The 14,578-nt window shown below is 43.0% G+C and overlaps 1 protein-coding gene across 1 annotated transcript in view; it reads right to left on the minus strand.

Moving 5' to 3' along the window:
* Positions 1 to 3,577: 3,577 nt before the first annotated feature.
* adgrg7.1 (adhesion G protein-coupled receptor G7, tandem duplicate 1) overlaps positions 3,578 to 14,578 on the minus strand; it is an 86,278-nt gene continuing 75,277 nt past the window's right edge. The window contains exons 8-13 of the mRNA XM_060911198.1: positions 12,893 to 13,054; positions 7,262 to 7,458; positions 7,054 to 7,135; positions 5,143 to 5,301; positions 4,889 to 5,048; positions 3,578 to 3,748 (exon numbers count right to left, since the gene is read on the minus strand). Of these exons, the coding sequence (XP_060767181.1) occupies positions 3,578 to 3,748; positions 4,889 to 5,048; positions 5,143 to 5,301; positions 7,054 to 7,135; positions 7,262 to 7,458; positions 12,893 to 13,054 (931 nt within the window). The remainder of the gene's footprint in view (positions 3,749 to 4,888; positions 5,049 to 5,142; positions 5,302 to 7,053; positions 7,136 to 7,261; positions 7,459 to 12,892; positions 13,055 to 14,578) is intronic.

Consider the following 14,578-nt stretch of genomic DNA (forward strand, 5'->3'; position numbering starts at 1 on the left):
TGTAGAAGTTGAACATACCTAAATGTGCCTTTTCAAACAAACATGATGCAACATAAGAATTCATCCACAAGTCTTCAGGAACTCTCAAAGAAAAAAAGATGCTAGCATCCATGTCCAGTTCCAGCATATCAGTCACTTTTTTTCTGCAGTTTCTACTCTAGCAATGTCAACTTCATATACATAACTCTATAGTGTTCACTCACCAAAGGATAATCATAACTCCACAGTGTTCATTCACTTAAGGATATTCAGAACCCCAGTGTTCACTCACTTAAGGATATTCAAAACTACTATGTTCACTCACTTAGGTTTCGTTTCTATCCCGGGCTCCAGCCCGACTTTGCACGCCCGTAGCTCGGGCAGGGGAGGTCCCAGCATGCCCAAACTTGACAGCCAGGGTCCTCTGCCCTCTCCACAAAGAACCAGCGCAGGCAGGGCGCGCCAGCCCCACGCCTCGGGGCGAAGAGCCACGGTGCTCGGCTTCAGTTTCGCTTTCCCATCGGCGGCTCCTGCCCGACTTTGGATGCTCATAGCTCGGGCAGGGAAGGTCCCAGCATCCCCAAACTTGACAGCCAGAGTCCTCTGCCCTCCCCCCAAACAACCAGTGCGGGCAGGGCGCGCTAGCCCCGCGCCTCGGGACATAATTCGCCCCGAGGCGAGCCGCGACGCTCCGCTTAGGTTTCGTTTCTATCCCGGGCTCCAGCCCGACTTTGCACTCTCGTAGCTCGGGCAGGGGAGGTCCCAGCATCCCCAAACTTGACAGCCAGAGACCTCTGCCCTCTCCCCAAAGAACGAAATCGCTGAACAAATGTCTCACAGTCTTATGTCCAACGTCTGTAGCAACCTCTTTCTCCAACCATTCCCAGCGGAACTTGTTTTTCACTATTCTGTCAATTTCTTTAACTCAATTTGCATCTTTACACTCGATCACGGAGGCTGCCATCTTTCAACTCTTTGTTTGAAGCGAGCTTACGTACAGCTATCTAACAAGCGCGTTCATTGGTTGTTACAGAGCGATGGGCCAATCACGTACCTCGTTTCATCTCAATGACGGAATTACTGAAAGTCGGAATGAATAGGATACGAATGAGGATTTTTGAGCGAAAAATCTGAATTTTTTTTTTTTAATTTTGAGGTGAAAAAAGCGGAATTCCGCGAATTCGCGGAAAAATCACATCCCTGTAAGTATTTTCAAACCTGAAACCTGGAAGACTTTAAGTATTTATTCAAAAATTCAAAAAATTTTTAGTTAAACTGGGCAATCCATTAACAGAATCGATGGCAACAGAGTTGACGTTTTCCGACACTTTGTGTCTGAACTCCACATGCTAACCTCAAACTAGCTACCACGTAGAGTGTATTCTTTATTTTTTTAAAGAAGAATTTTATAGATTTTAATCATATTGTTGTTTTAAAAAAATGACAGAATTTATTCACTCCAATCCTTGACTTGCAAGTGACGTCAAAGCAAAATCGAGACCCGGATGTCGGCCATGTTGGTGGATATAGAAACGCGCGGTCAGGTGACATTCCATACAAAACGTAGTCATGCGTGCGCAACTCTCTTTGTTTTTCCACTACTTTAAGCGTTCTTTTAGCTCTGCTGTATCTTTGTGCTGTATATGGTTGTGGTCACAGCAGTACTCGTGACCGTGACACATTCCGATTTTTTAGAATTCCGTCCGTGATTTGGAAAGAGGGTGTGGGAACTCTGAGGTTTAGTACAGAGAGGAGACGAGGAGATCAGGACACTTTGTCTAATGCCCATTTCATCCAATAGTTAAGACATTTCGTCCAAAGCCTTTTTCAGACGCACTATCAATTATTTTATATTTCAGGTATTCCGCTGTTCGCGAACGAAGCCCCCAGTGAGAGCGCTGCTCCACAGCTAAAGATTTAACGTGATCCAGCCAGCTTTAAAAATTAATAACTCTGCCAATGGAGCTCACAGCGAAGCCAAATTTTACGGGCACCTCCCTCTAAGCCTCCCCCTTCAGAAGAATACAATCTCGGGTCGGTAGGACCGTGCCTCAGCCCAGGATTCACGAACGAAGCCCCCAGCGAGAGTGCTGCTCCGTACCTAAAGATTTAACGTGATCCAGCCGGAGACAGACATGCAAGCCAGCACCCTGCAATGACAAGGGAGTTAAACTCATCCCAGGGTCAGCAAGTGGCACAGGCCAATGTGGTTACGCCCCTTAGTACGCTCTTTAGTGTTGAAGCTGCTTCGGTCAAATTCCATTGAGAATTCCTCCTTTTTTTTGAACAAACAAATACCTGAAATATAAAATAACTGATAGTGCGTATGAAAAAGGCTTTGGACGAAATGACCTATGCTGATACTCGATGGTCGGTAGAAGTGTCTTATTTTCAGAAAAGTCTGACTTTTTTTTAAATAATACGGGTCAAAACCACACATATTTATCTTCTTTTTGTATCAAATCTTCGCTCGACCGTTCAAATCGTGGTAATAGTGCGAAAATTCAGCATTTTTTTACAGGCACGCTTTCAGCGGCTGCCATCCGAGTTGCTTTGTAGATCCACCATCATGGCGGACGCTCACGCCGTAGCGCATTTTGATCACGTGGTTGCAAGTCGTCTACGTGTGTATATTGCAGCAACAGAGTTGACGAATAATTAATCTCCTGTTGGTGTAAAATCCTCAACATTTTGTTCAAATTTAATGAGAGAAGAAACAGAACATAATTAACTCACTGCCTCACTTTCTGAAGTTTCCCGCCAAAGGAAGTGACCTCACTCGGTGCAGGTGTCATGCGTATTATTATTATTATTATTATTATTAAAAGTCTTTGTGGATTTTATGCGGCTTTATAACAGAGTTGACAAGAACATTGGGACAGATAAAACATTTTTTTTTATTACTGAAATTTCACATCATACAGAAAATAAACTCTATACAATCGATTTTATAACTGTGAATAGAATAAGCCTCAAAAAAATAGATTTGTTAGACTGAACCACTTCCTGTTTAGAGTTGAATGGATGAATCAGGAGTTGAAGACAGCCAATAATGTGTGCGTGGGGGGAGGGGTGGTGCATTTAGTTAATGTTTTATGGATAAATTAGGTCTAAAATGTACATGAAGCATCGCTATTAGTGAAAGTTTGTCATAATTTGCATTATTGTTCAATCAAAACTGATTCAATAGAGATTTCTTTTGTGGAAAATAACAAAAGGCTTATCTCAGAGATGCGAAATGTACCCCGAATTCCAGAACGACCCAGATGCTGGAGATCTTTTGTCTAAACCATTCTGTCTTGTGTGCTTCACGTATCTTTTCCTACACAATACACTCAAGGAAAAAAGGGCTACGTTAACTCAACGTCGTCTTCTGCTGCTTATCTGAATAAGGCTTTTCTGCTTCAAGGTGTGAATGCTTGAGATGCTTTTCTGATCACCGTGTTTGTAAAGACTGACTCTTTGCTTTACCATAGCCGTCCTGTTTGCTTGAACTGGTGTGTAAACTCTAGGGACTTTTCTTGGTGGAAATCCTGAAACCATGATGGCGCCAACCGCCATGCCACGGCCACATCTACACGAATTTCTTTCCGTTTTCTCAATGCGACAGCTCATACAGGTCAAAGTCGCTCTCTTCATGATCCGTCTGCAGATCAAACGTCTTTCTGTGTATGGCCGAAATGGGAGCTCGGATGATCTTGAGAAGAGCGAGGGCTTTCTTCTTAAAGATTGGCGCTCTTAAAGTGAACAACACGAAGATCTGGAGGCCCTTTAGAACAGAGAAGAACAGATAGAACAGCTTTATTTCAAGCAAGAGTTGATCGTTAGAATAGAACAGTTAGAGCTGAGTTAGCGTTTAGCTGTTAGAGTTGGGGCTGTGCAACATTATTAGCTTCGAATAATGGAAACCTGATGGTCATGAAAATCTCATCTTGTTTGGCGTTTCGTTCTGTAACTTTGTGTAACTCGCTAATGTGACCCGCAAAGAGTTTCTCTGTCAAGTTTTAAGTTTAGAAGATACAGCATTTTATATGTACTGTACATTATTTTTTTACATATTCCTATAGACACCCCAATTTAATTAAAACATTGTGAAACTCAGTTTTTCATATTAAGTGCTCCAAAAGAAATCCATAAATGAAAAAATAATGGCACCCTTTAACAGAGGAACAAGTTTGTGTGTGGTAGTGTTGTAGTCCAGATCACCTAAACCAAGATCAGGTCACGACTGAGACCAGAGTGTATCAAGACCAAGACTTTGAGGGGTTGGGATCAAGTCAAGACCAAAGTAGGGCAAGACCGAGTCAAGACCAGGACCAGATCAGTGTGGGGGAGAGGTGACAGACGTTAGCAGGAAGAAAAATTTCAAATTAGCGATGAATCATGTTACTGTTGTTATTTGAAGCTGGAAATTTTACATCCAATCACAGTAACGATGTTAACAAACACATCAGACAATGCAGAGACAATTTAGTGAAATCCCCACAGTTGTAGTCTTGACCGGGCTTGAAATAAAATCCCAAGTCCTCTATATCTGAGACCGAGACAAGACCAAGTAAAAATGCAGTGGTTTCAGAGACCGAGACCTTCAAAAAGTGGTCTTGAGACTGGTCTCGAGTCCTACAACACTAGTGCGTGGCTACACTAGCTGGCACTCTGCAGTGGCTAAGCTGCATTACTGGATTACGCAGTTAGAAGGCACTGTTTCTCCATTCAGTTATCATCTCCTTGTACAGTATGAAGATTTGTGGGTGTGGCGAAATGTACATTTAGCAGGAATTTTTAGTTCAGTCTGGCCTATAAAACCATTAACACATAACGTCACTCAAAGATTGATTCAACAAGGCCTAATAATCGTCCACTGCAAAGGTAGTAAAATGAAATAACCCTTATGGGCAGAAGTGCACACCTGCGTGGTGTTACGGAGGCAGAAGGCGAAACTGAAGATGGTTTTCATAGTTTCTTCCTTTTCTAGAAGCATGAAGGAGCCGAAGACCCAGGACAGGCCGAGCACCACGGCCATGGACACGCAGCAGAACATTTTACTCCTTAGAGGAACGGCCTCTGAACTGTGCAGAAAGCAACTGTTATCTTAAAGCTAACTTTTTACCTGCAGACTGAGATATTTGTTGTTATTGTTTCATGTTGTTACTGTACATACACCTGTTGAGGTCGGGGTTTGTCCTGCAGGTGGTGTATGAGAAGTAGAAGAGTATTGCGATGTTAAAGAGGAGCATTACAGCGACAGGGAGCAGGAAACCCCACAGCATGGGCTTCCTCCCATCAAACCTGTTATTCTGATCTAGTGCAGCCAGCCAACAGCTACACACACACACACACACACACACACACACAGGTGCATACAGTGGGGCAAAAAAGTATTTAGTCAGCCACCAATTGTGCAAGTTCTCCCACTTAAAAAGATGAGGGAGGCCTGTAATTTTCATCATAGGTATACCTCAACTATGAGAGACAGAATGGGGGGAAAGAATCCAGGAAATCATATTGTAGGATTTTTAATGAATTAATTGGTAAATTCCTCTGTAAAATAAGTATTTGGTCACCTACAAACGAGCAAGATTTCTGGCTCTCACAGACCTGTAACTTCTTCTTTAAGAGGCTCCTCTGTCCTCCACTTGTTACCTGTATTAATGGCACCTGTTTGAACTCGTTATCAGTATAAAAGACACCTGTCCACAACCTCAAACAGTCACACTCCAAACTCCACTATGGCCAAGACCAAAGAGCTGTCAAAGGATACCAGAAACAAAATTGTAGACCTGCACCAGGCTGGAAAGACTGAATCTGCAATAGGTAAGCAGCTTGGTGTGAAGAAATCAACTGTGGGAGCAATTATTAGAAAATGGAAGACATACAAGACCACTGATAATCTCCCTCGATCTGGGGCTCCATGCAAGATCTCACCCCGTGGGGTCAAAATGATCACAAGAACGGTGAGCAAAAATCCCAGAACCACACAGGGGGACCTAGTGAATGACCTGCAGAGAGCTGGGACCAAAGTAACAAAGGCTACCATCAGTAACACACTACGCCGCCAGGGACTCAAATCATGCAGTGCCAGACGTGTCCCCCTGCTTAAGCCAGTACACGTCCAGGCCCGTCTGAAGTTTGCTAGAGAGCATTTGGATGATCCAGAAGAGGATTGGGAGAATGTCATATGGTCAGATGAAACCAAAATAGAACTTTTTGGTAAAAACTCAACTTGTCGTGTTTGGAGGAGAAAGAATGCTGAGTTGCATCCAAAGAACACCATACCTACTGTGAAGCATGGGGGTGGAAACATCATGCTTTGGGGCTGTTTTTCTGCAAAGGGACCAGGACGACTGATCCGTGTAAAGGAAAGAATGAATGGGGCCATGTATCGTGAGATTTTGAGTGAAAACCTCCTTCCATCAGCAAGGGCATTGAAGATGAAACATGGCTGGGTCTTTCAGCATGACAATGATCCCAAACACACCGCCCAGGCAACGAAGGAGTGGCTTCGTAAGAAGCATTTCAAGGTCCTGGAGTGGCCTAGCCAGTCTCCAGATCTCAACCCCATAGAAAACCTTTGGAGGGAGTTGAAAGTCCGTGTTGCCCAGCGACAGCCCCAAAACATCACTGCTCTAGAGGAGATCTGCATGGAGGAATGGGCCAAAATACCAGCAACAGTGTGTGAAAACCTTGTGAAGACTTACAGAAAACGTTTGACCTCTGTCATTGCCAACAAAGGGTATATAACAAAGTATTGAGATTAACTTTTGTTATTGACCAAATACTTATTTTCCACCATAATTTGCAAATAAATTCTTTAAAAATCAGACAATGTGATTTTCTAGATTTTTTTTTTCTCATTTTGTCTCTCATAGTTGAGGTATACCTATGATGAAAATTACAGGCCTCTCTCATCTTTTTAAGTGGGAGAACTTGCACAATTGGTGACTGACTAAATATTTTTTTGCCCCACTGTACAGGTGAAGTAGCCCAGAGATACTAAACACAATCAGTGTTTACTCCTGAAAGTGTCTTTAACTGGTCTGAATACAGCAGGAATTTAAGTGCAGTCTCACTCACAGCATCTGCTGTCTGTAGTTTAATGGATTATTGATCCGGTACGCGATTCCTAAAGAGATTCCAACCACCGCTGCGGGAAGACCTGGAGAATTTAAACCATTAAAGTCTGTCTAATGCATTATCTTCACCTTGACGATCTGTATTTCTTTCAAGCAACGTGAACACACTGACAATACAGTAGTAAGAAGGACAGGTTCTTGTCTTTCACCCCAACCCACGGAAATGGATAAGACACTGAAGTACTGCGGCAGCCCCAAGAGCGTATTTTTGATCAGGAGGAAGATGTGTGTGGCGTACAGCGTGCTCCAGGTGAATGCTGCTAACAGGAAGTAGTGGAGGAGAATGGTGAACGCTGTACATGGCCCGTAGTAGGTGAATGAGAAGTCAGTTGTTGGGAAGTTGGGACTTCCTGGTTTACGCACTTCCTGCTTCCTGAGTTGTTCACGCCGAGTCCTTTTTTCCCGCGAGTGCCGGCGTTAATTACTAATCCTTTTTTAACTTTTTTTCTACAAATAAATTTCCAGTATCCTCTTCATTTTTATTGTACTGTCGCTTTCATTTTTGTACTTTTCACTTTCCTTTTTCTGTTTTTTTCTCTTTCTTTTTTCGGAAGAACGCCGAGACCGGAAGCTTTCTTTTTCTCTCCTCCTGTGTAAAGACCACAAGCGGAGGCCATCCACATCTGATCTGCTTTAATATCAACAGATCTTCATTTAAGGTACGTGAATCTTTTCATCATGGCACACCTTCAGCCTGTTCAGTGTGCTGAGTGCAGGATGTTTAGTCATTCTTCCTCCGTCACTAGCGATAGCTTTATTTGTGATAAGTGCAGATTAGTTAGCTCTCTGACGGAGAAGATTACAGTGCTAGAAGCGCGTGTCCAGGCTTTAGAGCAGGTTAGTGAGCGTGAGAACAGTGTAGTTTCTGTTAGGGAAAGTCTGGACGCCCTAGGTGGAGTTAGTAATCCCCCCAACTCCAGCATTAGAGCCCTTACAGTGGGGAGAATGGGTGACGGCTCGGCGGCATAAGCGTAGAGCCAAAGCTACCGCTGAGCACCACTCCTCTCCGCGTCACGTGTCGAACAGGTTTGCTCTCCTTAGTGATGCACCCACTGAGAAACCTGAAAGAGCTCTGGTTATAGGGGACTCTATCATACGGCACGTGAAATTAGCTCAGCCTTTAGGGGCACCAGCAGCTTTAGTCAGGTGTATACCGGGAGCCAGGGCGCCGGACATAGCAGGTAATCTTAGGGTCCTAGGCAAGCACAGGTTCTCACAGATAGTTATCCATGCAGGAGCTAATGATATATGCCTTCATCAGTCTGAGGTTACTAAGAGTAACTTTGTAGAGGTGTTTAAATTAGCGAAGGCGATGTCCGATGCTGTAGTATGCTCTGGCCCCATCCCAATGCGGCGTGGCGATGTAGCTTACAGCAGGTTATGGTCGCTGAACTGCTGGCTGTCCAGGTGGTGCTCTGAAAACAGTGTGGGCTTTATAGATAATTGGGCTAATTTTGAGGGCACTGCTGGCCTGTTAGGGCGGGACGGTATCCATCCCACTCGGGAAGGTGCTGCTCTCATTTCCTGCAGCATAGGTCATAGTCTCAGAACAGGCCTAATTAATTTCTGACAATCCAGAGCCAAGGCCAGGGAGCAGACGAACAGGCTAAACCGACTGTCTGCTAGCTGCACAGAGTCGTCACTCAGGGCCCACTACATCAAGACTGTGTCTGTTCCCCGAGCTCAACAAAAAGGTAGAAATTTTCAGAGAGTTTGTTCCAGTAACCTAATCAATATAAAATTAGATCATACTGACTGTACAGCTGCTGCCAGCACCTTTGATCTAAAGGTGGGGCTATTAAATATTAGATCTCTTACATCTAAAGCGCTAATGGTTAATGAACTCATTACTGATCAGGAGTTTAATGTACTGTGTTTAACAGAAACATGGATTAAGCCAAATGAATATATAGCATTAAATGAAGCGAGTCCTCCTAGATACAGTTATATACACCAGCCTCGTCTAACTGGCAGAGGAGGCGGCGGCGCGGTTATTTATAACGATTATCTAGGTGTAACACAAAAACCTGGTTATAAATTTAATACATTTTGAAGTTCTTCATACTCATTTAATGTATGTAGCCTCAAAAAATAAGTCTACTCAGTTAATTCCATTGTTTATTATTTACAGGCCCCCGGAGCCATATTCTGAGTTTCTTTCTGAATTTGCAGATTTTATCTCAGATCTGGTTATTTCCTTAGACAAAGCTTTAGTTGTCGGAGATTTTAATATTCACTTCGATAACCCAGAAGACCCTTTAAAAACAGCGTTTGTGTCCATCTTAGATTCAGTCGGGATTAAGCAGAATGTCATAGGACCGACCCATAATGGTGGTCACACCCTTGATCTAATACTAACATTCAGATTAAACGTAGACAATATAGTCATACTTCCACAGTCTGAAGTTCTCAGATCATTGTCTCATCTCATTCAAAATATGTCTGAGTAATAATATATGCACCTCACCACGCTACTGTATTAAACGTACTTTCACGTCAACTACTGCACAGAGCTTTATAAATGATCTCCCAGAGCTGTCAACTTTGATTGGGTCACTGTCAGCCCCTGCAGAACTTGATCAGGCAACTGAATGCTTAGAGTCAACATTCCGCCATACTTTAGATAATGTAGCTCCTCTAAAAAGGAAAATGGTCAGAGACAAAAAATTAGCACCCTGGTATAATGATGACACTCGCACATTAAAACAGACCACTCGAAAATTGGAACGTAAATGGCGTCAAACAAAATTGGTAGTGTTCAAATTAGCTTGGAAGGAGAGCTTCCTGAAGTATAGAAAAGCTCTTAGTGCTGCGAGATCAACATATTTCTCCTCCCTAATAGAAGATAACAAAAATAATCCTAGATTCCTATTTAATACTGTAGCAAAATTAACCAGGAATAAGTCCACTATCAACACATGCACACCTGCAGTATGTAGTAGCAACGACTTCATGAATTTTTTTAATGACAAAATTGAGAATATCCGACAAAAAATTCAAACTACTAATTTAAGGTTAGACAATGAAAGTGACCTTGTAGTTAACAATATAACTGTATCAGATCATCAGTTAGAATGTTTTACTCCCCTAAAAGAAACTGAATTACTTTCATTAATCTCTACATCAAAAGCCTCAACTTGCGTACTAGATCCCTTACCGACACATCTATTCAAACAGATAATGCCTGGAGTAATTGAACTGCTTCTAAAAATAATAAATTCTTCTCTTATGATTGGCTATGTACCCAAATCCTTTAAACTAGCAGTTATCAAACCCCTGATTAAAAAACCTGACCTTGATCCCTGTCAGCTGTCCAATTATCGGCCAATATCAAACCTCCCCTTTATCTCCAAGATCCTTGAAAAAGCTGTGGCACAGCAGTTATGCTCATATTTACATAGGAATAACATCCATGAAATGTATCAGTCAGGATTTAGACCTCATCATAGCACAGAGACAGCTCTGGTTAAAGTAGTAAACGACCTACTGTTGGCGTCTGATCAGGGCTGTGTCTCGCTACTTGTGTTGCTTGACCTTAGTGCAGCATTTGATACCATTGATCATTCCATTCTTCTGGATAGACTAGAAAATGTTGTGGGAGTTAAGGGAATGGCCCTCTCCTGGCTCAGCTCTTATCTAACTGATCGTTATCAGTATGTTGATATAAATGGTGATATTTCTAGATGTACCGAGGTAAAGTTTGGTGTTCCACAAGGTTCTGTCTTGGGTCCACTGCTTTTTTTTCTCTATATATGTTACCTCTGGGCGATATTATTCGTAAACATTGTATTAGTTTCCACTGTTATGCTGATGACACAGTTGTATGTCTCTGCAAAACCTGATGAGAGACACCAGCTTAATAGAATTGAGGAATGTGTTAAGGACATTAGACACTGGATGCTTATTAATTTCCTTCTGCTTAACTCTGACAAGACTGAAGTACTTGTACTCGGACCACATACAGCTAGAAGTAAGTTTTCTGATTACACAGTGACTCTGGATGGCCTTTCTGTTTCTTCACGTGCAGCAGTAAAAGACCTCGGAGTGATTATTGACCCCAGTCTTTCATTCGAAACTCACATTGATAACATCACCCGGATAGCTTTCTTTCATCTCAGAAATGTTGCAAAGATAAGAAATTTAATGTCATTGCATGATGCAGAAAAACTAGTCCATGCTTTCGTTACCTCCAGGTTGGATTATTGTAATGCCTTACTGTCTGGATGTTCCAATAAGTGCATAAACAAGCTCCAGTTAGTTCAAAATGCAGCAGCAAGAGTCCTTACTAGAACTAGAAAATATGACCACATCACCCCTGTCTTATCCACACTGCATTGGCTCCCAATCAAATTTCGTATTGATTATAAAATACTACTATTGACCTTTAAAGCACTAAATGGTCTCGCACCACAGTACCTGAGTGAACTTCTGCTCCTCTATGACCCGCCACGCCTACTTAGATCAAAAGGTGCAGGCTATCTGCTGGTACCTCGTATAGTGAAGGCTACATCAGGGGGCAGAGCCTTTTCTTACAAAGCCCCACAGTTATGGAACAGCCTTCCAAGTAGTGTTTGGGAATCAGACACAGTCTCAGCATTTAAGTCTAGGCTGAAAACATATCTGTTTAGTCAAGCCTTTTGTTAATGGTGTTTATGAGGTAAAGGAGTAGATCTGGAGGGTCCTCAGACATAGTGTTTTGGTAAACTGGGATGTATGGATGCTGTCAGTCCCCACTTGCTTGCTCACTCGAGTTTGTTGACGGTGTAGTGGCTGGCTGCTTTATGTCCCGGGGCTCCCTCATGCCTGTGTTACCTTCTGGCTCTCTCCTTTTAGTTATGCTGTCATAGTTGGTTGCCGGAGTCCCTGCTTGTACTCGGTGCAATATGTATACTGCTCCTACTTATTCAGGTGACATTGGGCATACCTAACAACCTGTGTTTTCTTTCCCTCCCCCCCACCCCAAATCTGTCCCTCTGAGTTACATGGAGTCAACAGGAAATCTTTTGGTGGAGAGGGTGGAGACCTCGACTGGCTATCGTAGCCTGCAGGGAATCGGCCGTCAGACATTCTGTCGCATGTCCCAGACCCGGTGAAATGTAACTGAATTGTCTTGGCCAGCCCTAAGGGTCCCATCTGCATCTCATCATTGCTGAGGAGTGTGCTCCATCACCCAATCAAGCATCCAGCCAGAGCAGGTCATGATATTTTTTACCATATTAACATGCCATTGTTGTGTGTTATGCCTGATGTAAACTCTCGTCTCTGCGAGTCTACCACACAGATTTAATACTTGTCATTTTTAGGGCATACCTAACAACCTGTGTTTTCTTTTTCTCTCTCTTCCCCCCAATCTGTCCCTCTGAGTTACATGTTGATCCTGGGATTGAGATGCTGGCCTCTTCTGCCCCTCGGACCTGCTTGATCCATCCTGATGCCCTGTGTCTGGTCGGAGTTTTATCGCACCGCTCCTGTGAAGGACGGCCCCATGAGGACAGTTGAGGGTTATACCTGTTAAAACTGTTAATATTATAGTCAGGCTGTCTGTTGTTGCCCAAATGAGGATGGGTTCCCTTTTGAGTCTGGTTCCTCTCGAGGTTTCTTCCTCATGTCGTCTGAGGGAGTTTTTCCTTGCCACCGTCGCCACAGGCTTGCTCATTGGGGATAGATTAGGGATAAAATTCACTCATGTTTTAAGTCGTTCAAATTCTGTAAAGCTGCTTTGCGACAATGTTTATTGTTAAAAGCACTATACAAATAAACTTGATTTGATTTAGTCTCGCTCCTGATGGAACTCGGACAGAGGAACGATGTTCTCTTCTGGATGAAATGAGCTGGAGCTGGGGGTTGTGTTTTTAATGTCAAAGATGAAGAGGAGGTAGACGATGGTCATGCACACACAGATGCTGACCATCAGGAGGGTAGTGCTGGATCGTCTCAACTTTCTGCACACAGGAGTGTGGGGATAATTAGGAAGACATGAAAGGCAATGTTTGTAGATCAAACCGAGTGAATACATTTGTAGAAAAAAATTCAGATTTTAAATTTGATTTAATCCATCAGGGGGTTTTCAACACTGGCTCGATCAACCTTGACCTCCATGACTGCTTAAATCTTTTAACTTTGTATACACACTCACTGGCCACTTTAATAGGAACTTGTTCTTGATTCTAAGATCCCTGTTCTTAGCTACAGGACTGGAACCCAATGTGTTCTTCTGTCTGCTGTTGCATGCTGAGATGCTTTTCTGCTCACTGCAGATTATAGGAGTTACTATATCCTTCCTGGCAAAAAAGAAATCTCGAACCAATCTGTCCATTGTCCTCTGAGCCCTCTGATCAACAAGGCGTTTGTTTTTTCCACCCACAGAACTGTCACTCACTCAACCCAATGTTTTTTGTTTTTCGCACCATTCTTTGTAAACTCTAGACTAGAGACTGTTGTGTGTGAAAACCCCAGGAGATCAGCAGTTTGTGAAATACTCAAACCAACACCCATGCCACAGAGAATTAAAAGTCACACTTTGAGATCACAATTTTTCCTATTCTGATGTTTGAACATTGTGAACATTTACTGAAGCTCTTGATTTGTATCTGCATGATTTGATGCATCGTGCTGCTGTCAAGGGATCGGCTGATTAGAGAACTGCATCAAACGGCAGGTGGATGGGTGGGTGTATGATGTGCTTCGTTCACCTTAACACACAAATCAGAATTCTGAGCTTGTTGTTGTTGTTATTATTATTACCTCGCCTGCGATGGAGTAAGTGGAGCGAAGTATTGTAATCTGTTTGTTTGTTTGCTTGTTTGTTTGTTTGTTAACAAGCTAGCAGCTAGACCAGGGCTTTTCAAAGTGTGGGGTGCGCCCCCCCTGGGGGGCGCCAGAGTTCTTCAGGGGGGGCGCAACGTGAGAGACAAAATGGATCGTTTTTTAGTACCTAAAGCTACAGTGAGTGAGGAGACAAAGTCTGGGCCAAGCAAAAAACCAGAGCCTCCAGGATGTTGCGATTTGCAACTTCAGCGCAAATTCAACCAATCCCCGCGAATTCAGGGCGGTGTTGGATATAATTGCAATCACCGCAACTTTCCCGCAAATTTGACCAATCGTTGGCGTCGTCTTGAGGTGACGTTGACAAACTACCTTCCGCCTTACTTCCGTGTGTTCAAGAGAAGCAGCATGCGCGTCGTGTTGCCAGATTGGACGATTTCAAGTGCATTTTGGCGGGTTTTGAACATATTTTGGACTGGAAAACGTCAGCAGTATCTGGCAACACTGAAAGTGTGTTATGTTTACAGTGAAGGATTGTGTGCACTTTATTTTTTTTTTTACTTAATACAAGAAGTTAATGGATGCCAACATTTTTGCTAAAATGGTATTTTATTTTCCATTGTTTAGGCAGCTTCAGCATCATACTGTGAGATTCTGTTCAAATTGTTTTTTTCTTCTATGAAGCCGGAGCCATTTATTTT

Source organism: Neoarius graeffei, chromosome 27 (assembly GCF_027579695.1).
Source record: "Neoarius graeffei isolate fNeoGra1 chromosome 27, fNeoGra1.pri, whole genome shotgun sequence".
Taxonomy (NCBI): Eukaryota; Metazoa; Chordata; class Actinopteri; order Siluriformes; family Ariidae; genus Neoarius; species Neoarius graeffei.